We start from the raw sequence: 22,949 nt of genomic DNA on the forward strand, positions 1-22,949 counted from the left end.
TGTTAAAGACTCCAGACAGCATAAATGAAATCCACTGAGTGAACTGCCAGGCATCATCAACTTGTAGACTGATGACAGCATTTGTAACATGATCAAAATATCGTTAAGAGCATTTTACACGGAGCACTCCAGATACCTTTCAGCGCAGTACATATCTTTCACTATGCATCATGGCACAGTTTTTACATATACATGAATGATTACAAATTAAATTCACAATTATTAGAACCGAATATGAATCCAGAGGTTCTGTTTGGATAAGATTCGGTCAAATCAATATTGTTTATATGTTATATTAGATATCTTTTAATTTTAGCCCATTTTAGAACATCATTTTTGGAACTAGTGAGAAAAACCTGAGAGGAACATATGCTTTTCCAGACTGCGTTTTAGTTTTCACTTATCGCTTATTGACAGCCTAAAGCTTGATTCTTTGGCTTTTTTCCCCCTTCATAAGCTAACAACCAAATACAAATTTCAAGTTTAGTTTAATTTCTCTCTGCTTGTGCTCTGCACAACAATTACAGCTGAATCCGACCAAATCCACCTGCATTTAACCTATCTATGAAAAAAGCGGGAAATAATTATTTGGAAAGCAGGTGCCGTATTCTAATTAATACTGTATCGAGGTAGGCTACTTACAAAAGATATGCAAGCTGCCAGGAAGAATCCTAACTAAGAGATCCTCAAATTGCTCCACAACCAACTCCCACAGCGATTTTTCCTGAAAGAAGACAAAAACATGTGAATACACAGAATAAAGACAAAGGCGTGAAATGAATAAATAGAGTTAAAAAAAAAAAAAAAAAAACATGACAAAAGATTTACCCTCTTCCGCAGGCAATTCTGTGGACAGCCAAAGATTCACAGCACGAGGACATAAAAAAAATGATATTCGTGCATTAGATCCTGAAAGTTCCGGTACAGTAAAATCCTGAATCATTCAAACTTCACGGCAAAAGACGTTTAATCAAATTTTAAACTAAAGTGAAGGGAAAAAAATTAATAAACACGTAACAAAACACGTTGTTTATATTTACAGCACTAATTGCTGTCCAAATGAATTAAAACGAGAACACTCGCTGCTGGCGAGCAGCAGTGACGTCACGCCGCCTTCATTTCGGACACATGCCGGCTGATGAGAACGAACCTCGCCGCATGTGCGCTCGCGCTCCCGCGGGCCTAACAATGCTCTTACGCTACACGAAGACATTGCGAACATTTTGCGAAATCTCGCTGTTAGCGTTAGCCGAGCCACGTTCGCTCGCTCGCTCCTCACCGTTCGGTCCCCATTTCTCCCCGCTGACGCTTCCGCTGCTCCAGGCCAGGCCCAGTGCTCTCGTTCACGGCGAAAAAGCTATAAACTTCCTCCACGGTTTTCGTATGCGCGTTCTCCATCGTGGACGGACGGACACGCCGATTATGAACGGACTCGCAACCCCCACACAAGCGGGCTCCTTCAAAGCCTTCGGTCCTGACTCCCAAGACCTTCGGACCCACGAAAACTTGATCCAAAAACAACCGTAGTGACCTCAGAAAAACGGCGATCAAACCCGACGTTAACTGTGCGGTTCGGGCGTTTAAGGAGAAGAAAAGTTACGAACCCGGACTGATTCGAGCAAAAATTACACAACGCGCATCCCCGCAAACTCGCTGGTCGTTCTCGGTTTTTAAGTTTTATCGATGCCTGCTGGGAGTCCCGCTGTCCTCACGATGCGCTAGGTTTACAAACGAAGCCCTTAACTAGTCTCTCGGCTCATTCCCGTGGACCTGCAGCACACTGCCGGTGTTCGCAGCTCTAGCACCATCAGCACCAATCGCGTGTCGCCGCTCTGCCGCTCTCCTGATCCGCATGCACCGCTCTCGCTGTCCGCATGTGGAATGCGCTCATTGGCTGCGCGGACTCCGGAAATCCATTTCTTCCTTTGACTTTTCTTCGTCACGTCAGTTTGGATCAGCTGACCCTGTTTGGACGTCACTCCAGATGAAGAAGGGTGTAGCGTAGCACAGAAATGTCCCTGATGCGCTCTGTGTTGAACGGATAGAGGTGGTGGGGGGGTGTTTATTCAGCCTTGCGATTTGAATTTTTGAACACGTTTACCTAAAAGATTCGACATATTTACGCCGGTAGGTGGCGACAGGGAACGATTACCACATCACACATTTGCTAAAATGTGCAAGTCTAAAATCGGTTCTATTATTTTACTATCAACAAGATTTAGCTTAGTTCTCGTTTTTATAGCTTATATTTTCATTTTAGTTGAAGCTAAAATTGTGCGCGATTTTTCAGTAATTCCAGGTTGGGGCAGAATATCGTATGCAAGTCATTCATTAAAACATTTGTTGTTTTGGTATATTTTTGTTATCTTGTAGAGTGTTTGTTGTTTCGTGAATAAATTTTTATGCGCTGTAATGTTTGAACTGTATATTTTTCCTGTATTGTTTTAATGGCGGTGAGACGTTAAATAGTTTTGTATTGACCAAAACTTGGGATATGTGGACTCGAAGCACCTACCAAAAAAACAACCTAAAATGTAATAATGACTTGAAAAAATTGTAACCAAACTACGTAAAATAAACCCGAGGTTTGTTATGTGGGCCTACATATATAAGCTGGGCAACAATTAATCGTATCCAAAATAAAAGTTTTTGTGTATTTAAGAAAAGAAATGAGAAATGATGTTAAAAATGAGGTAAATACTTAATTATATTATATATTATAAATGTATACATGTAAATATATATATATATATGTGTGTGTGTGTGTATATAAAATAAATATATATTTATGTATATATACTGTATGTGTGTGTGAGAGTGGCTTTAATATATTGATATAATATACACAGTAAACACATATAAACCAAAGTTTTTATTTGGTGTGCAAGTAATCATGATTACCAGTAATATATATATATATATACTACAAACAGATATTGGTGTTTACTGACAAGCTGTTTTTTTTTTCTCTAAACCCATTCCTAATTCAATAGATAATTTATCTTAGATTTGTCCGGCTAGTTAAACAGATTTTTTTTTTTAGATTGGTCTAAAAAAGCAAGCTTTATTTTCTTCACATACGCTTCGGGTTGCACGCTGCTTTTCACCATTACCCAGGCATCATCATTTGGAGAAAAGCTTATAACTTGAACATACAAGATAAGGCCACTCACACGCATACACTGTCTCACTGATGAAAAGAAGGAATGAAACAACATCATAAGATTAGCTTGGACCAGGGTCTGCAGCTGTTTTGCAACACTAAAGGCTTAGATAAAAAGATGACAAAACTGCTAAATTAGTTTTGCTAAAGCTGCTTGTCATGGAGATATGACACGGTGCTTTCCACGTCGCTTGTTTACAAGTCAATCTACGTACTCAAATGTCGTTCTTTCCAGTATTACTTGAGAGATAAATCTGCAAGAAATATTGACTAATTGATTCCAGTTCTGAAAGTTCTTTAGAACACTTTTTGGATGAATGCGAAAAATAAAGAAATAAAAAGTAAATTACTGTACACAGACGTTCCTGTGCTTCCATAAAAGTTGATTTGGCTCATGGAAACATAAATGTCCAAAAAAGGCAATCGGCATAATCTTTCATCAGCTCAGAATCACATCCCATCGTTCGAGGTCTCTGACAGTTGCAGTAAAGCTGTGTTTTTCCTGACTGACACCGCCTTGCATATCTTCAAACTTTAACCTCAAATAAGCCTGTTCTGTAGTGTTTTGTACTTGATGAAAATAGCTGGGGCTAAAATGGTGGTCCTGATATGCTCTTGGATTGTGTCGATGTAAAGAACTATATACCATGATAATGTAAAATTATATTTAAATAAATAATCTTCTTTTTTCATAATTATATGTTATGCTCATCATTTCAAGGCATTGACTGTTTTGAATCAGAAATCAAAAATGACTAGAGAACTCCAAATTCCAAAGGTTTGGAAAACCTGGATGCTTAGATGCATTTTCAGGTTTTGTTATATGAAAGGGTTATATGAAAAGCATGCATTCTATGAAAGTTAACCCAATGAACATCGTCTAAAAAAATGTACTCAAGCCTCAGGCCATCCAATATGCAGATGATTTGTTTCTTCATCCAAGCAGATTGCATGTGGTTAAGTGTGATGTTTTTATCTGATGTTTAGATTCTAATTCTGATGGCACCCGTTCACTTCAGAAGATCCATTGCTGAGAGCGAATCAAATCTAATCCAATAAAGAAACAAACTCATCTACATATCGGGTGGCCTAAAGATGACTGATTCTTCTATGGCTTTAAAAAGAATGCATTAAATTCAAACTATGAAATGCATGGGGCATAAACTGCTACAATGACATCCACTTATAAAGTATAAAGCAAAAGACGTTCCCTTTGTATATACGCAATTCCACGTTCACTAAAGGTCAGCCGAGCTAGTAATAGCCCGCTTATCACACACTCATGACTGACACATTAATTGCAGCAGGCTTGAGAGAAGCGCGGAGATCGGTCAGCATCTCAATGAAGTATCAAGCTGTTTGGAAGGCAAATCTTTACGGTTTATGCCTGCATCGACTTCAATTAGCTACAAGATTCTTAAAATAATACCTGAACTGTAGAACCGTTAACTAATAACTTAGCATTTCTCGATCTGTGTAGCCAGCGTATGGTGGTTTAAACAAGCGGTTGAATGACAAAATGAGTTGGATTGTTTGAATCAGTTACAAGGCATCCAACAGTTCAAGAGAAAGAGTCAAATATTTCCGTAAAGATCGTGCTGTGTTCGGCGTACCATCACTTGTCTGTGTAATACAGTGGGTTGACAGATGCATGCTAAACATTTCCAGCAAAAGATAAGGCACAAGACAAATCTGTGGTAACTATGCGTCAGACAGATCTAGAGGTATACCGTGACGTGCCATCAAAGGAAACACGTCAGGAAGAGCACACAAAGTCCTCCTTTTGTCACCTGAGCACGGCTGTTTATTCAGAAACCCATCCCCTTGTTTGAGTTTCACGGATGTGGAGATGCAGTTGCTAACAACTCTTTCCCATATTCAGTCTATGTTTGGTATCAGTTTCTGGAGAAGGAGGCCAAACATTTGCCTTTTATGGTTCTGTAAAAAAGCAAATGTAAGATTCTGGCGTGTCAGGAGGATTGTAAAGCTCTCAAGATAAAGGATGGGCCCAGGCTTTGTAAATCCTTTCAGATTCACCGATTCGGGCCGATCTGAAGACACAATTAGACACATTAAGATGTTTTACTAAGTCAATAAGCGTATGCTATAATTGTATTATGTATTACTAACTAAAAATAAAACTAAACCATAGAATGTCTTCTACTAAGCGACTTTCACCTAAGGGATGTTTTGGGGAAAAGTTCACATGAGGAGTGACTGCCACCTAGTGCATTTTCTGTGTCATTGCAGGAAACGTCAGTACAGCGAACACCTGAACTGTCACTAAGCAGTTATAATGATGTACACAGCTAAATATAAACTGCGTTAAACAAGGCTCAGTACTGATTTTTTCGTAGAGATTATTTTCAGTGGTTCAGTAGTTTGGTATACTTGTATTTTGAATTATTGTGTTTTGTTTTAGGGTTAAATAAAATGTCTTGGCAGAAAGGACAGTGCTGTCCTGGTACGTAATGTAATATGCAGTATACATTTTCCATATTTTTTTCTTACAGCGTTGTAATTAAAAACCAATAAAATATATAAACATAAAAAGTCTTCAAAATTAACTGTACAAAACACTGCTTTAAAAAATTAATTGGAGGCGTTGTAATGCATTTATTAACTTGGGAACTTGTGTATTTCTTTTCTTTACTCTTTAAATTTACTTTTTAAAATGCACGAGGCACAAGAAATTTTACCTTAGCATTATTTATATACTATAATAATATTTATCACACTGTTTTAAGTAACTTTTATTTATTATGTTTAATAATATTAAAATATTATGTTAACATTTATTTATTTACTTTAAGAATTAAATAAAAGTTTAATTTTAGTTTTAGTATTTTTTGTGTTATGCTTTTTATTAGTAATTTTATCTTTAATTACTTTATAGCTTCCCCATTTCCATTATTTCCACTTCAGCTTGTTTCAGGCGACATCATCTTTAATGCTACTAATTCTAATACATAATTTCAATAAATATTGTGTTGAATTTTATTTCAGCTTTATTACAATTACCGAACACATTTTAAAGGGTTTAGTTTTAGTTAAAAACAACATCGCTACAGATTTATAATCGCGTATGTATTCGATATACATTCAGAATTTAGTTAAAAAAAACGTATTTTCTAAATTTTAATGTTAAAAATAAAGCATTTGATATTTGCTTTTTCAATTTTAATTCTGTTCGTAATAAATGTCGCATATATTTTCAGCAGCACAGTCAACAAAGTGTTCGTCCCATTTACTTTGGCTGTGTTTCAAAACCTAGTGACCCAACTGCACAGACAGCATTTTTAGGCTTGACGGGCGCGCGCGGCATTTTTGTCATCATAATTCGGAACGCTCCCAATAAAGATGCCCACAACTAGTGTAGTAGGCAGCTACCTAGTGACACACAGCCTTGAGGTCAGTGCCAGTATCACATGTATCGCTTCTCGGCGCATGTGAAGTAGATTTCAAATACAAAGTGCCGAAGTGCTGCGCGTCGAGCAACTTTGATTGCCAACATTGATTTCTCCGACTTTATTTCTTCCCGTTTTCGTTGGAGACATTATTTATTTTGTTAACGTTAGTTAAAATAAAATGACTGAGCAATCGGCCCTGCTTCTGCGAAAACAGCTAGCAGGTAGGTGGCTAACTGTTAGCGTGAGTAGTACAGAATTATGCCATACTAACCATTTTTATCCGTACCATCAGTATGTTTTAACTAATTTACACAATGTGTAACGAAACCCACTGTGTCTGTGTTCGTGTAAGAGCTTGTGGGCTTCGTATTTCCACTTGTAAAGTTATAAGGTCAGAAGGCTTTGCTAGCATGCTAGCGCCTAATAAGTTGGTGAGATACAAACATGTTGATGGCAAAGCTTATACCTTTTAATTAAGAAAATAGCTATTTAATATACATAATATTTTATGTATTTTAAAATAAATATGATGAGTGGTATAAACTAAGTTTACCGGTTATAATATCAGTTGACACGTGTTAGTATGCAGTGGGCAAATTAGCAAAACGGCAACTCATTTCGATTTAATATTAAAAATTTTAAGTTTTTAATGACTCAAGTGATTACAATACAGTATAGATATAGTATGAAAATAGCTATTTAGATTAATATGAAACTCACTTTACATAGCAGAAAAATGTAAGTCAATATCCAATGTAGCTCTCTATCAATATCTAAATATCAATACGTATTATATTTCTACACACACGCACAAGCAAATGGATTATTTTTTGTGATCAACGTGTTTATACCTCACCTTAAAAAATAAAAATTGGCCTTATTTGTTTACAAATTTACACAGGCGCAAATAAATGCATTACATTTAATCACATTTTTGTTTTACACCTTACAGAGCTCAACAAAAACCCAGTGGAAGGTTTTTCTGCTGGTCTGATTGATGATGATGATATCTATCAGTGGGAGGTTGTCGTGATCGGCCCTCAAGACACACTGTTGTAAGCAACCAATCCTGTTACCAACTTACCAGCCATGTGTTGTTTGGGTTTAGCCATAAGAGTGGCCAGTTAACTAACCTAGATTTTGCAAATCTCTTCCAAGCAAACACTTCAATGTTTGTTTGTTGTTTTCTTTCTGTTTCTGATTTACAGTGAAGGTGGGTTTTTTAAGGCGCATCTCATTTTCCCTCATGATTACCCGCTCCGGCCTCCCAAGATGAAGTTTATTACGGAGATTTGGCATCCTAATGGTGAGTGCATGTTGATGAAATCACTGTCCCCATAGAGGTTGGCACTGATATGGTTCTTCATCTCTAACCAGTCGCAAAGAACGGGGATGTGTGCATTTCCATCCTACATGAGCCAGGAGAGGACAAATTTGGCTATGAGAAACCCGAGGAGCGTTGGCTGCCCATCCATACCGTAGAGACCATCATGATTAGTGTGATATCCATGTTAGCAGACCCCAATGGTGACTCGCCAGCCAATGTGGACGCGGCTGTAAGTTTATTGATTTGTGATGATACTGAACAAAGTCGCCATGAAATCGCGGTGAACATCAGCTTTTTGTGATGTGATGAGAAAGTACAGTTAAAGGTTATTCCTGTAGTTTGGAGTAGTTTTGCTTGTTTGTTTGTTTTTAATGCAAAAGTAATGGAGATTTGTTGGTGGTTATGTTGTCAAATTATGAAGTGCTGCTAAAATAACTTCTCGTCAATTCTTAGATCGTTTACATTTAGGGAAATTACCTTCGGTTTATTATTGAAGTTGTCTTTAATATGTTTTAAAGATACCTTAAATATACATTACATAAAACATGCAAGAACCCTGTCATTTGTACTAAACATTGAAATATTTCATAAAAATAAGGTAAATTTAGATTTCATGGTGACTTTATCCTTTCAATATGTACTAAATGGCGTGAGTTTTATTTTATCTAGGAAATGCAGCCTTTCTAAAATGTTGGCTTATGGATAATACATTAGTGTAACACTATTATTATTTGTAAAAAATTGTTACAGCATTAATGGCAGTATATTACTTAAACATTTGAATGAATCCATCCTGGATTTAAAAAAAATGTAGTTAATGACCATCATAGATCCAATATTTGCTGATTAACAAATTTTTTTTTTTATATAATTTTACTCTAAACTGTCACTTAATTAGGCTTTTGAATGCATATTAACGACTGAAAGTCTCACATTTGTTATTGATTTGCAGAAAGAGTGGCGAGAGGATCAAGCGGTGAGTTCAAAAGGAAAGTCGCCCGCTGTGTGAGGAAAAGCCAAGAAATGGCATTCGACTAGACGCCCCATCACTGTTTCGTTTGGTACACATCAGTTCCCATCTCCATATCTTGAGGTCAAAGACAGTGTGAGGATTTTGATTTTTAACACCCATGACAAGCTCATATCAGTTTAATAGGTTTCACTGATATGTTGGATCACATTCATGTGAGGCAAAGCATAATCGCCTGTACTGAATTCTAACCACCCCCGGACATGCCAGTTACAAACTTTAATAGGCAATCACCTTTATTTTAGTCACCGGTTATTTGGGTTTGCACCATTTGGGATATCAGAGCAAAGCCACCATAGAATAATAATTTTTTTTTTTTTATTTGAATGTGTGAGTTATAGCACGTTTTGTTAATGTCAATTACCCTCCACCCTATAGTGTGTCTGAATTATTTATTATCTTAATTATGATGAAATGTACTGCATGACACTTGTGTTTTGACTCGCTTTTTTTATCTGCCACTGAGCCATCGATTTTGAACAAAGTCTTTTATGCAATTCTGGCGTGTTTTGTGCGTTTATGGTACTAGTAGAGGCTGATGGTCAGAATCAATGCTGATTTCCCTTCTCACTGACGTGTCGGACAGCCCTGTTCCCTTGAAAAAAACAACAACAAAACAATACCGCAGATGTCTCTCAGAGGGCCGTCTCTTTCTCTGCTGCCTTAAGTTGTTCTCCTACCAGAAAGGAAAATTGTATTCAGTGATGTCAAGTCCTTCTCAATGTCTAGTCGGTTTTTGAGCTGGAATCCTCTTTTGGATAAACCAAAAAGTTAGATATTTGCATGAGAGACAGAGAATATTTTTTGTATAAATGGTAAGCTCAAAAGCTGTATTTTTTGTGTATGTAAATACGATGTATTGTACCATAGCTCTATCAGTCATTTGTTTGTGACGTCCCCCACATGTAGTTTTTGTAATCACATCTATGACTGTATCCTGTTCACTCTTCTGTTCCCCGAAGGTCCCATCATGTAATTGCTCATTAAAATGTAGCATTTGTCTTACGTATCTAGTTTGTCCTTATGTTTTATTCTCTTTTTTTAGTGTCGCCTTTTGTCTTACCGTTCGTCTTGCGTCAGTCATGTCAAAAGCAGTTACCTCAATAACTTCTAAAGGTGCATATGATTCTTGGCAGCGCAAATTTAGGATCTTGTCTGTGTGAGGTTCGTTGGGTGTTGTGTAATGCAAATGTAAATCTATTGTTCCGAAGACACAAAACAATTTAAAGCAATAAGTTGTGCATTTCCAGTCACATTTTGATTTGATTCGGTGGTGTGTTACTGGTGCGAAACTCACTTTTCTCCAGTTTGTGTGGCAGAATACTGATTTTTGAACACTAAATATGGAGGAATGTAATTTCTGCAGCAATCATTTATGCTCTTTATTAAGTTTGGACAAATAAAACTATTATGAACTCACCACACACAAAGCAGTGTTGTTATTGTTAACTGAAACTATTAAAATCGGTTTTGTTGATTGAAATAAAATACTAGATACTGAATAAGGTGAAATACTGAGATGCCGTTGTCTTGTTTCTCTTTAATAGATTTTTATTTGATTGGCTTCTGCTTCGAATGACAGGCCAGAAGTCAAATATACTTGATATCACCAGTAAAAAAATCTTAGAGTAAACACACTCACATACACATTAAAGAAAAAAAGACAGAAAATAAAAGAAAAAACCCCATCCACGTCCCACGCAGAACCAGAGATCCTGAGTGGTTTCTTACTGGCCAGGTGCAGACAGACTTTTGTTCATGAACTGTTTCTTCACAAAACACACCCACCACTGCAGAAAATAAACATGATCAACATTTGATTGTAGCTTAATATCAATTTTAAACAAGATGCTGGTAATTTGTCTCCAAGCAATGTGCTTAATTGTCAAAAACAAAAATCACTAAATGTAACTTTTACAGTAACAGGACTTGACTTAAATGTTAAAATGCCACAATAGAAAAAAACAAAACAAACGTTTTTCGCAACCATTTTTGGTTTGTAATATTACTGTAACAAGACTTGGGAAGAAACGTGTTTATATTCTATATACAATACACTAAAAATAATACCCATTTAAAATTATATCTTATACAGACTTGAGGAAATACGTTTCATTTTCATAAAAATTCTTACAATTAACTTTTTTTTGCACTGTAGTAACAAGACTTGTGGGAAAACTGTACTTAATTGCCATTAAAATGTCACAATGCACTTTTTTTTTTTTTTTAGCAATTTACTAAATGAATAAAATGCCTATAAAAGCTTCTCTTGCTTTGACTGCTATTTCAATATGCCTCACCTTGCTTGGTTTGTCTGTCTGAGGGTCGAACACACGGTCACACAATCTCAGTCCTGTCTCCTGTCTGATTTGTTGCAGGTAAGCCCTCATCGTTTCTGTTCAGGAGAAAATCGTGGTGTCTAGATTCTGTCATCGACAATAAAGCGTCTAACATGTGCATCGCAAAGGAGCTCTTAGTGCATGCGCGAAACCAGACCCAGGTAAGCTGTGACCGTTGTGTGCCATACCTTCCTCCTGTTTGTTCGAGGGTTTAGCGTACATGGCATTCAGAGGAAAGCCAGGTTCTCCTGGGATGGGAAAGTTGGTAATTCCCAGCGTGTACATCTCCTTCTCTCCTTGACCCTCGAACTGCACTTTTATTAATAATTTATGAGACTGTCGTTAGACAACGTATGAAGCATAAACCGAGAATTTATTCTTCAACAGTTACCTTCTGGAGCTTCTTGAGGCATTCGGAGATGTAAAGTGTGGTGTAGATCAAAGTTCGATCAGCCTCGTTCTAACAAAAGTTTTAAAAAAAGCAAGCAATTCAATACAACATCTTAAGAATAAAAGGAATCTGATTTTGAGAGGTAAAAAAAAATCAGGATACATTGAGATTATGTATGTATTCTTCTCTCTCAGGTCAGAAGTATGAATGCATGTTAAGACACGCACGGCATTTTACAGGCTCCAGCACAGCATGCCGTACGGTCACACATCTCACCTTAATTTCATAGTTCTTGAAGAAAACATTGGCTTTGAAGTAGTAGATGGCCTCATCAATAATATCGGTGTCTTTGGCTGAATATAGAAACAGGAAGGAAGAGTTGATGTCTCAAATGCTCTTTACAAGCGATGGCCATTTAAGGAAGAACCACATACAACTCTGATCTCACAGGGCTGCCTGAAATCAAGCAAACTTTCTTACTTTCTTTCGCAGCAGGACCCTTAAACTGTGTTTTGAGGGGCAGCAATGCCATGTTTCCCACCATTTTGGTGTCCGCATCCATCAGGCTCGAGTGGTAAGCCTGAACAGAGCAGAACATCACAAAAAAAAATATGCAAGAGTTACTTAGTGATATTTATCTGACGAGGCATATGCGTTTCAAAATGAAGCGTTTAAAAGAAAATCTGTGATCTCCGAGCTGAACGCAAATGAGGAAATCCAGTTGTTTGTATCATGGACAGATGCACGAATTCCGTTTCTAACAAGACATTTCTGTCACTTACATATACATGTTTGGCAAAAACGCATAAAGATAAAAAAACATTATACAATGTGTATTTGTAAAACGGTTACATTTGCAGGAAAAATAGCCAGAGTAAGGTGATGAGTAGGTTAGCTATGTGGCTAATAACGCTAAAATATTTTTTCTAGTCGCCGCTGCTATAAAACGCTGCACTATAAACTGCTCAAAAAGCAAACAATTGCGCCCGCCGTCTAAATTGTCACGTTAAACGATTTCTTACCGGCATCTTGGTACAATACGTCCCAAATCTGGCAGGCAAAAATGAATATGTCAGCGCTGCGAGCCGCCGCTTCCGCTGTCCCACCCAACACCGATACAGGAAGTTTCCAGGACAACTTCCGGACACAACCACTGGGAGGCGCCCTTCAGCTATGCGTTTATTTTTCCCCTCAAAATTCTTTACGATTTTTAATATCACTTATTTTAAGTAATGTTACATTTGCCATTTAAAAAAATGTCCACACACCCATTTCAAGAACCGTCAAAAACTACAAAGACAATACTTAAGTGCATTACGATACAACTTAATATTGATGACTGAGGCCAAACATATAGGTTTAACAGTCCACTGTTAAATAACTAATAAAGATAAGCAACTTTTCCACATATCTCAATATATATATATATAAACAGAAATTTGTTACCCGTTCTCAACGGGACAGCCCTCATTCCTCAAAAAAGCTCAAAATATTGCCCCATGTATCATCACCCTTAGGCCCACACCTGACCTAAAGTATTCAGATAATAATAATAATGTGTGGCCCATTCTCACTCCAAACATCGTTTAAAAAAATTTGGATGTAATGGCTGGATTTTTCTTTGAATGAAAACACCACATTTGTCATTTCCATATTTTTATTGCAAAAATAAATATGCGCTACTAAAAAAATGGATTGTATTTTATAAAACTCTGCTAAGATTGAGGCATTGCTCGGGTTGTGGTTGCATCCTTCAGCTAACTGCATTATGAATGACAGTGACACAAAATATAGCTTCAATAAATTAAGCTCTTAATTAGTGGAACAAATATGTCTGTCTTTGAAGTATGATGTCTGTCCTCACTCAAGAATCATCTCTGTCTTGGAAGAACTCATCAAAATTTGTATTACTGGGTCCCCATCAACTTCCTGAAAAAAAGGGTGAAAAAAAGAGCAGTTACGCAAAATGCTAATTTTGGTGCAATCTAAAAGAAATTTAGGTTAAACAACATTTTTTTTAATACGAACAAGTGGTATAAATATATATTTGAATCAAACGTCAGTTCATAAAATATGTCAGTAATAATTTAAACAGACCTTGGGCTCTTTTGAACTCCAGGTCTTCACCGTATTGTATGGAGAAATCAATGTGTTGCAGGACAATGTTGATGCCCTCCTCATCAGTGCGGTCAAAGGGCAGGAAACGAACCATACTGTAATCATCAATCTAAAGAAACAGTGCCATGTTAGTAATTTTCAACAAAATAATTGTAAAACGAGATACTGAAAATGATTATAAAAATGCTAGGGATGAATGATTAATCAAAAAGGAAAAAATAATAAATTGCTAGATGGCTTAGTGCAGTTATCAAACATGTATGACTGTGATTTAAATAAACACATATATGATACATTCTTCTGAATACAGCATTTTACCAGATCTGTAAAACCTGTAGCCAACAAAGGAGAGCTTTAGGTCTCCTTTGGTTTAGTGTTGTATTGTAAAATAAAATAATTATTATATTATCATTATTAAAAACCTTTTTTTAAATAATTATTTAGTACAACTAAAATTAATATTTCATATAAATTAAGATAACTATATTTATTTTGTCAATGTTTTTATGAAATAATATATATTTTTTAAGCACAGCTAACCTAAAATAATAATAATAATAATAATATGTATAATAATACATATTATTATAACTATAACTTACCAAACCACATATGGCCTTTGTTAATTTCCTGAATTTCTTGCTTCTCAAAGATACGGAGTTGTCCTCCATCATTGAGTACATATCTGGGTCTAGATACCTGCAAATAAAATAAAAACACATCTAACACGTCTGTCATCTAAATCAAGGTGGGAAGTAAAGTCTAAATGGATGACATTGCATGAACATACTTCTCTATTTCCTTCTTAGACTTTGGACTGAGCAGATCCATTTTGGTCATTATGTTGACTTGTGGGATTTCTAATGTCACCATAGCACTCAAAGCAGCCATAACTCCAGAGATGAACTAAATAATAATAATAATAATAAAAACTGTTACAACAAACAGAAAATGTAGGTTATTATTTCAATCATTTCTTAACCAAATCGCAAAAAAACCCAGCCCATGCTCGCTTTATTTCCTTGTCATTTTTTGTCATTGCCAAACATTACCTTGAAGGTCTCGACCATGAACTGTGAGTCAACCAGGAAGACTCCACACACACGAAACTCCCACTGCTGCAGCTGCTCCACAAGCTGCTTCATCACGGGCAGATGCGTGTACAGCTCGATCTGACCTGCAGTCCAGAGGACACAATGCTCAGCGTCGTTCCACGTCAATCCACGACAGCATCACACATCTGATACATCACCTCTTACCAGGGCAATCAAACAGTATGTAGTCATCCTCCACGTGACCAAGACTCTCCTCCAGCCAGTCGAAGTTGTTGGCGAAGTACTCCATACAGAAGATGAGTCCTCCATTGGGGCCGAATCTCAGAGAGTCATCCTCCATAACGTCATCTACCTGGATTAATTCTCGAATGTCTGTACACGGTGAAAATTATTACAGAACACATTAAATGTTAGTTCACGATTTCTTTCTTAAGATGAACATATTTTGAAAAACCTAAGTTGTTGGTCCCCACTCGCTTCCATAGTGGAAAAATAAGTATTATTAAAGTTCATTTTTTATGTCCAGCATAAGAAAGAAACTGGTTTGCAATGACAAAGATTAAATGACAAAATTTTATTTTTTGGATGAACCATCCCTTTAATATAAAATGTAAAAAATTGACATTAAAGGCTACTGGCTTTGAGGTAGGGGTATCAAATTTTATGACTTTTTATTAATGTTTAAAACATGTAATGCAATCAAAATACATTTCCTATTATATAAGTTTATATAAGTTTCTCTTAATTTTATTGATGTAAAAAATACAATGCTAAACCACAATATTGTAGTTAAATCTTTCTATATGAAAACAATGTTTCTATATTTAGAAATTTAAGGTAATTTCATTTGTAATAAATTTGATCTTTTTATACTACTTACAAAAAGTTCAGAACTCATTTATTATTATTTTAAAAACCTCGAAATATTTATTTTTCTTCAATGCACATAATTAAAACAATGTAAACAATGACGCACTGTGCACGCCACAGTTTCCCAGTCAAACAGGCGTTTACAAGATCGTAAAAACCTTCTGAAATAAGCTGCTTGAGATATCTTAGGGAATTGTGTTTTACTCTCAGTCTCTCTGTGTGTATCTACATTGATTCCTGACCTGCCATGACAGGATACTCAAAATGCTCTGCAGCTGGATCCAGATTCACCACCTGTACTGATCGGTTGAGGGCCTGGCAATGCTCTAACATTGTGGCACAGTAAGTACTCTGAGAAAAAAATATACAGAAAATAAATCGATATAAGAATCACGATACAACGACATAGGCAACGATATATTTTTTTTGTTCTAGTATTGTACTCATCATAATTGTTAGTAGAATTGAATACGTTAACTAGTTCTCCTGGTACTAAATTACCTTTCCACTTCCGGCCGGACCCATCACTAGCTGCGCGAATCGAGGCATTTTAACTCTCCTGCTCCAGCAACACTAGATGGTACGCCGTTTTCCTTCTTTTTTAACACAAAACGAGTTATTTGCCTCAGGAATGCGTTATGCGTATAATACATACAGTAGCCATGCTGTTTTCCGTCGCCTACGGAAGCCAGCTGAGGCCAAAACACTGCAAACTCACCCGCGCACGCACGCGCAGTATCGGATGGGATTACAGGTCGCCTTATATCACTTGTAAATATTCTACAAGTCTCAGTTCAGGTAGCACTCCGGCATGAAAAAGCACGTTAAATTCCTTGAAAACAGCGATAAAAGTCGTCTGCACCACAAAAAGTCTCTTCTGCCTTTAAGGTAAGTTTCGGAATTTCGCATAACGGCTATGCAAATTACTTTATCGTGTTGTCACATTATGTATTTCCTGTGATTATAATGTTTTGACAGGCCTTTTGGTCTCAACCATGTGCAAGCTGGTAAGTTCATAAATATTTATTATATCCATAAATATTTATTAATCGGTCAGATTAGCTGCCTTCGCGCTGTATTTGCTAATATGGTCTGTAGTTATACATATACAATTTAATTCTTTTTAGAAAGTATTTTATAGTTTAAATTGCACACTGTTTTAACTGCAGAGATACTTAAATGAGTTAGTTCTGTAAGTCAGTCAGTTAATTATTTTTTTTTTTACTTTATGTAATTTTATTGTCCCATACAAGCAAACACTCACATGCTATAAAGAATTTTTGTATAAATTAGATAAATACGTAAGATGATGCACTGCTATTATAAAATTGTTCGTTTTTGAATCACATCACTGCATTTTTACAGCACTCCTGTTATATATATCTACAAATACAGTATATATCTGCAATAGCACGTACAATAAGTTCGAACTCAAAACACAACAATTTTTATCTCCCTAACAACCTGACAGGTTTTTTCCATACGGCTAAGCTTAATCTGTGTAAATTACAGAAACATTACACCTGTATAATTTGAACAGAGTAACCAGAGTCTCTGACCCAATTGAGTAGGACCGAACAGGCATTCCAAACAATCCTCTGGAGAAATGCGGCTCTAATATGTATAGTAACTTAACTTTTCTTTTTATCCAGGCAAAAACAAACTCTGTATTTGGACACAAAACACAAAGACCCGCAACTGTACAAGTGTCAGAACAAGACCAGGGCATTAAAACTATTCATATCCCTAAGACCATAACTGCTGCTCCATTTTTACAGGTATTTCATGAACTGGTTACAAGTTTACAATAATTAAGAGTTTTTGTCGTTTGTGAAGTATTTATTGTTTTAAAGTGATATTTGAAATATTATTACAATTAAACTGTTGGGCTATATTTTGAAGTCCTTTAAAGTCATTTATTGCTGTGGTGGCAAAGATATAACGAAGTTTTATAATGTAAAAAAAAGCTGCCTTTGTGAACATAAAGATTTATTACAGAAACATATAATAATATTATAACAAAACATAATTATTTGAAATCTTTTTATTTTTTTTGCAAGTTATTGATATATTTGATTTCTGATAAAATCAGGACCTTATGCCAAGTAACTCAAAATCTGTATTATCTTTATTTTCAGCACCCAAGCCTTACACCTGGACAGAAGCGTTTTCTGTATAGTATTGCAGAGGCCTACAGTAAAGAGCACATGCGACAGTTAATATGTCAACACTATATGAATGTATTACACCGCTGTATCAGGACAGGTGACCCATCGCCTCTTATAACATAAGCACATTTACCTGTATTAGCAAGACCCTTTCATTGCAATGAAATATGCATCATATTTATAATATACTTCATATTTAGTGCCAGATGCAAGTGTGAATCTAAATGTGAAGGTGCAGATGTCAACATACACTCCGCAAGAAGAGCACACGACAAATTCCCAAAGTGCACCTAAGAGCAAGACGAAAGAAAGTGGAAAAAAAAAAACAACTTTACCAAAAATTGCGAAGCATCAAAGGTAAGTAAATAATGTCACCTGCAAAAATGTTAAACACTTGAAAGAAATAGCTGTCATACTAATCTTGAGCTGCTGCGCAGAATGTCCTCTGGATTAGCAAAATCAAACACGATACATTCAAGAAAGAAAAAGACTAGCAATGCAAAACATGCTTCGTCACGGGGTAAGTTAGTTACATTACAGACTAAAAATAGTGTAACATATAGGATTCTTTACAATCCTGATATTATGAAAAAGTCAGGTGTTTTGTACTAAACGTTATTAAAAAAAGGACTTGAATTTGCAGAATCGCATCCATGGGAGGACGACTTTGAATGGGACTCTTACCTCGCTGGACACATGAGTGGCCTATCTTTCAATGAATCGGAAGACGACGATGAGGACTTTCTATTCCTTAGCTAACACATCAATCTAGGTTTTATTTGTCACCATCGAAATCCAAATATCAAGATCATTCTTAAAACGTACCCAGTTTTAAGTAAAAAGCTTCTCCAGACATTTCAAAATAGTCATTTTAATAATGTGCATTCTGTGTTTTCTTATAAAATAAAAAACAAAACAAAAACAAAATTACACTGCTTATGTGATGTGGGGTTTTATTTTATGAAAGATGACTTGACATGGGCCTTGAAAAATTAATGGGGCACATAACATATGTAGAAGACTAATTCACTAACATTATGCAAATAATGCAGCATTATTGCATCCTCAACAACCATCTGCCAAAACCACAATGCTGACATTCCGGTGACATATAAACAGTATTATATATTACATTAAAATATAGCGTAACGTTATGATACAGCATTTGTGACGTTCAGGTGAGAGGGAATGACAAGATTAGAATCCTGAAAGAAGGCAGCCGACAGCATCCGCGCTCTTTAAGACTTTTGTATTCGATTCTCTCGACTTTGACGTCGTCTCCAATGAGCTGATAGACATACGTTACCACGGTAGACGCTTGAATGTCCATCAAAACAAACGATGGTGTGATGTTGCTGCAAAGAGACAATTCGGTCACTAATAATCCATGTAATCAACTGCATATGACGTGATGCGGAGGATATAAAAGTAAATGGTATACCTTTCCAGTGCACTGTAGGCCCCTGTGGCAGATCCAGGGTTAATATAAAATTTATTCTCATTCTCAAAAGCCTCAAATTTATGCGTGTGACCAGAAATGAGGATATCCACATCCAGCTGCCTCTGAAGCAGTGCCAAGCTTGCCATGTCACCCCACGGGATCACTTGGTGTCCGTGGATGAGGCCGATTTTGAACTGCCCCACTGTTACCACCTTCTGCTCTGGATAATTCAAGTTCTGCCATTTAAAAGCAAGCAATGAGCAAAGAGTGCACGAGCAACTGTGAAAAAAAAAAAACAGAAATGGGAACTAAAAGCCAACCTCGTCGAAGTCTCCTCTGACGATGTGCACATCTCCAGCCAGTGTTTTCAGGTAGTCGTAGCTCTCCTTTGTGCAAAGGTTTCCGGTGCAGAGGATGTGCTGAATTTTGCCAGGCACTAGCAACTTCTTGAATTTGGCAGGCAGGGTGTTGCATCGGTGGGGAATGTGAAGGTCACCTAACACAAGGACCAGCTAATGGCGAAATAAAACATGTTAGCGTTCAGACCTTGGCTGTTGGACACTGAGAGTGAAGGAACTGTGGAGTCATAAGCAAAGCATTGCTGTCTGAATAAAATCTTTAATTAAGGAGAGAATGTTCGGAAGCAGTTTGTCAAATTTTCTTCAGACAGCAATCAAGTCGAAGCTTGGAGCAAGAGAGCTAATTCTAAGATTGTAAGCTCTGTTAAATATGCCTACACCTAAAACAGTTTGAGATCAAACCGTTCACATACAAGCCTAAGCCAAAATGTAGAATCACATCTCTGGTACTATAGAAAGCTCTGATCTTTGCAACACACTTTGATTTCCTTAATTTAAAAAAAACAAAACAGCTGAACATTTGAAGATAACAGGGCTATGTTTGTAATAGCATGCTAGCTAATCACATTCTTTCCTCTAATATAGTAGGTAAAAGTGGTGTGTCCATAGTATTCATAAAACAAGCGAAATTAAATTATTCAAAGGAAGCACCTACTCTGAGAATGCGCAATTTCAGATGCGGCCTTATTATTACTCTAGAATGTAGCAATATGAGACACAGTATACAATATATTCACTTATTTATTTGACTGGCTGAAGTTCTGACATTTGGACACAAAACAAATGAACCGTTTTTATTTCTAATGACAAATTTACACTTAAGAGGTGGCACTTAAGAGCTTCTGAAATGCTTTACAAAGACTGTTTAGAGACAACAAATGCAATACAACACACACACACACACACACACACACACACTAGAGGCAGGCATAATATAGTCAGGATGGCATTGCACTTTTTCACTGCATTTTGTGGAAGCACGGAGCAGCTTTCTGAATAAATATAGTATATTAGCGTGCCATTCCAAACATAAGCCGATATTCTTATGAGACCAGTATGTTTTACCAAGTCTCAATGATACTCCATTTACTTTGTGTTTAATATATACCTCACAGTGTTTATAAAATATGCATTATGCAAAACACACACAAGAAACAGGACAATATATTCTCAACATGGTCACTTCAATTCTCAATCATTCTGCAATCTGATAATTCGATTACGAACTACCTGGTGATCACAGAAATGAGTTTTACTCGATGAAGAACATTACAAACCCAGAGCAATGCAAACAGAAAGCAAGACTGAGGGTGATTCAGCAGCCCAGAGGAAACAGCAGCGCTAGTCTAAAACTGAGAAAACCGTGAGCTCAAGAGGTCTGGAGAAGCACTTACTCTGTGACCAGCCTGAATACGATGCAGAGGTCAGGATGGGGTACAGTGGGTGAGGAAGGGTGTGAGGGAGGGGATGTGGATGCATGATCACAACAAAAAAACATACAAAAAGATGAAAGACAGAAAGAAAACTGAAACAGAGTGATATCAACTCAACAAAAATTGGATTCAATGTTAGCTGATTGTGGTTGGTGAATGAATGGCACTTGCAGGCGGTTAGTGTGAAGCTTGGAGGAAGAGCTGATGAGGCTTCCCATAAGAACACAGGATCACTTTCAAAAGCATTTCAATGACAACGATTCGATTTCAACGCACTATTCAATGTAATGATTTGGTACGGTGTTTATTGCAGTACAAATACATTTTAAAACGTTCCTCTTCAGGCTTATACGCCTAACAGACAAGACACTGTGAAATGAATACATAGCGATATTTAAAAAAACAATTGCTTTGGCTGTACTGCTAATATAAACATTTCATTTTGTAAACGAACGCTTGTAACAAAGTATACAAGATTAACAGTTTTATGTTAGCCACTGTAGGCTAGCAAACTACTGGACTAAGCAGTCCGTATTAACACACTATTCCAAGTATCGCAACACCGAAAAGCATAATTGGTTTATATACAAAGAATATACTTCGAGTGTCATTGATTTAATCTATTTAAAAGGTACTGACTAAATACATCCTGACTCGATAGTGTTGCGAACAGGGGCTGAATCACTCAGGCAGCGCTAGCTCGCTGCTGTCATGTGACCCTTCTGTTCTAAAATGCCAGATTTCTGGGAAAGCATCTTAAATATCTACTCGGACGCATGGATTTAACAGTGAATTAAAACAGAAGACTATTTTCTGATAAGTAAACCGGTTCTGATAAACGAACACGTACCATTTTTGCCCAGCTGCGTGTTTGAAACGGAGCTCAGGAAGCTGATGTTGACTCGTAAGGCCAGAAACTAGATGTTGCCAGATCACGCTAGGAAAATAAACCTGCTGGTTTGAAAAGCTGGGAGCTCAAATTCGCTTATAAAAAGAGCACCTGGCAACTCACAGCAAGGAGATAGGACTACAACGCCATCTGGCGCCAATCTAAACATTTAAAGTTACGAGAAAATTACTTATAAGATGTTCTTTTCTTTATTGAACTTAGTGTATATAATTGTGTATGTTTTAATTGTTTGTTTTAATGCATTTGAAACGCAAAACTCGTGGTTGCATTCCTGCATGTTGAATGCGCTTCAATATACCAGCTGAAAATACCATGCATGGAAATATAATTAATCGAAAGTAAGACATGTGGCCTAGGCTATTTTAGCTTTGAACATTTGAAGACTGCATTTAGTGTACTTGCATGAGATTTTGGTGTCTCAAATAGGCTATTCTAAATACACAGTCACTACTTACAAGACCAGTTACAGTTATTTTGTAAAAGTAAAACGGTAAAATGTACAGTAAAACGGGTACATGTGTTTCATATAACAACCAAACATGATTTCTTTACATTCAAAACAAATCAGCAGTCGTAGATATACACTAAAATTGATTAACCAAAAACTATTATTTTTTCAGTCAGACCCATTGCCACACTTGTATAAAAATAAGCACCAAGCCAAACAGTATGTATTTATATGTGTAAACAAATTGATTATTGAGCTCAGTGAAGTTCAGGTTGTTACTGTGATGCCACATTTGCAAGTCAGTTCATAAAATGTCATCTCTGCTAGATATTCCACAGTCAACTGTAAGGGGTGTTATTGAAAAGTGGAAGCATTTAGGAGCAGCAGCAACTCAGCCATGAAGTGGAAGTCCACATAAAGTCACTGAGCATAGTCACAGATTGCTGAGACATATGCTGTGTTGAAGTCACCAGTTCTAAACTTCCAC

General features: G+C 36.6%; 6 protein-coding genes and 1 long non-coding RNA gene across 8 annotated transcripts in view; 4 read left to right on the top strand and 3 right to left on the bottom strand.

Moving 5' to 3' along the window:
* LOC122326950 (histone-lysine N-methyltransferase EHMT1-like) overlaps positions 1–38 on the top strand; it is a 22,024-nt gene extending 21,986 nt beyond the window's left edge. Inside the window, exon 28 of the mRNA XM_043222177.1 lies at positions 9–38. Within this exon, the coding sequence (XP_043078112.1) occupies positions 9–38 (30 nt within the window). The remainder of the gene's footprint in view (positions 1–8) is intronic.
* A 6,486-nt stretch (positions 39–6,524) lies between these two features.
* LOC122326784 (ubiquitin-conjugating enzyme E2 G1-like) lies at positions 6,525–9,830 on the top strand. The gene is made up of 5 exons (XM_043221929.1): positions 6,525–6,794; positions 7,526–7,628; positions 7,782–7,879; positions 7,951–8,129; positions 8,853–9,830. Exons 1-5 carry the CDS (start codon positions 6,752–6,754, stop codon positions 8,907–8,909), a joined length of 480 nt encoding a protein of 159 aa, XP_043077864.1. The 5' UTR covers positions 6,525–6,751; the 3' UTR covers positions 8,910–9,830.
* Positions 9,831–10,450: 620 nt separating this feature from the next.
* Positions 10,451–12,825, bottom strand: LOC122326785 (actin-related protein 2/3 complex subunit 3-B-like). Its single transcript, XM_043221930.1, has 7 exons — positions 12,683–12,825; positions 12,141–12,240; positions 11,937–12,013; positions 11,655–11,729; positions 11,458–11,578; positions 11,231–11,325; positions 10,451–10,720 (listed from the first exon to the last, which is right to left on the bottom strand). The coding sequence occupies exons 1-7, from the start codon at positions 12,686–12,688 to the stop codon at positions 10,658–10,660; spliced, it is 537 nt and encodes a 178-aa protein (XP_043077865.1). The 5' UTR covers positions 12,689–12,825; the 3' UTR covers positions 10,451–10,657.
* A 756-nt stretch (positions 12,826–13,581) lies between these two features.
* Positions 13,582–16,252, bottom strand: LOC122326951 (GPN-loop GTPase 3). Its single transcript, XM_043222179.1, has 8 exons — positions 16,205–16,252; positions 15,946–16,054; positions 15,038–15,205; positions 14,831–14,955; positions 14,569–14,684; positions 14,381–14,477; positions 13,758–13,887; positions 13,582–13,589 (listed from the first exon to the last, which is right to left on the bottom strand). Exons 1-8 carry the CDS (start codon positions 16,250–16,252, stop codon positions 13,582–13,584), a joined length of 801 nt encoding a protein of 266 aa, XP_043078114.1.
* A 33-nt stretch (positions 16,253–16,285) lies between these two features.
* LOC122326852 lies at positions 16,286–16,714 on the top strand. The gene is made up of 2 exons (XR_006247518.1): positions 16,286–16,591; positions 16,682–16,714. It is a non-coding gene; the product is annotated as an uncharacterized LOC122326852 (long non-coding RNA).
* A 295-nt stretch (positions 16,715–17,009) lies between these two features.
* Positions 17,010–18,990, top strand: LOC122326952. Its single transcript, XM_043222180.1, has 6 exons — positions 17,010–17,033; positions 17,356–17,481; positions 17,842–17,968; positions 18,072–18,228; positions 18,309–18,391; positions 18,515–18,990. The coding sequence occupies exons 1-6, from the start codon at positions 17,010–17,012 to the stop codon at positions 18,628–18,630; spliced, it is 633 nt and encodes a 210-aa protein (XP_043078115.1). The 3' UTR covers positions 18,631–18,990.
* LOC122326851 (vacuolar protein sorting-associated protein 29-like) lies at positions 18,904–22,055 on the bottom strand. 2 transcript variants are annotated; one of them, XM_043222049.1, is made up of 5 exons: positions 21,955–22,047; positions 21,066–21,077; positions 19,633–19,824; positions 19,313–19,548; positions 18,904–19,226 (listed from the first exon to the last, which is right to left on the bottom strand). In XM_043222049.1, the coding sequence occupies exons 1-5, from the start codon at positions 21,955–21,957 to the stop codon at positions 19,046–19,048; spliced, it is 624 nt and encodes a 207-aa protein (XP_043077984.1). In that variant the 5' UTR covers positions 21,958–22,047; the 3' UTR covers positions 18,904–19,045. The 2 variants fall into 2 exon arrangements, with proteins under 2 accessions (XP_043077984.1, XP_043077985.1); XM_043222050.1 differs by lacking the exon at positions 21,066–21,077 and having other exon boundaries at positions 21,955–22,055.
* Positions 22,056–22,949: the final 894 nt, after the last annotated feature.

This window comes from Puntigrus tetrazona, chromosome 21 (genome assembly GCF_018831695.1).
Source record: "Puntigrus tetrazona isolate hp1 chromosome 21, ASM1883169v1, whole genome shotgun sequence".
NCBI lineage: Eukaryota > Metazoa > Chordata > Actinopteri > Cypriniformes > Cyprinidae > Puntigrus > Puntigrus tetrazona.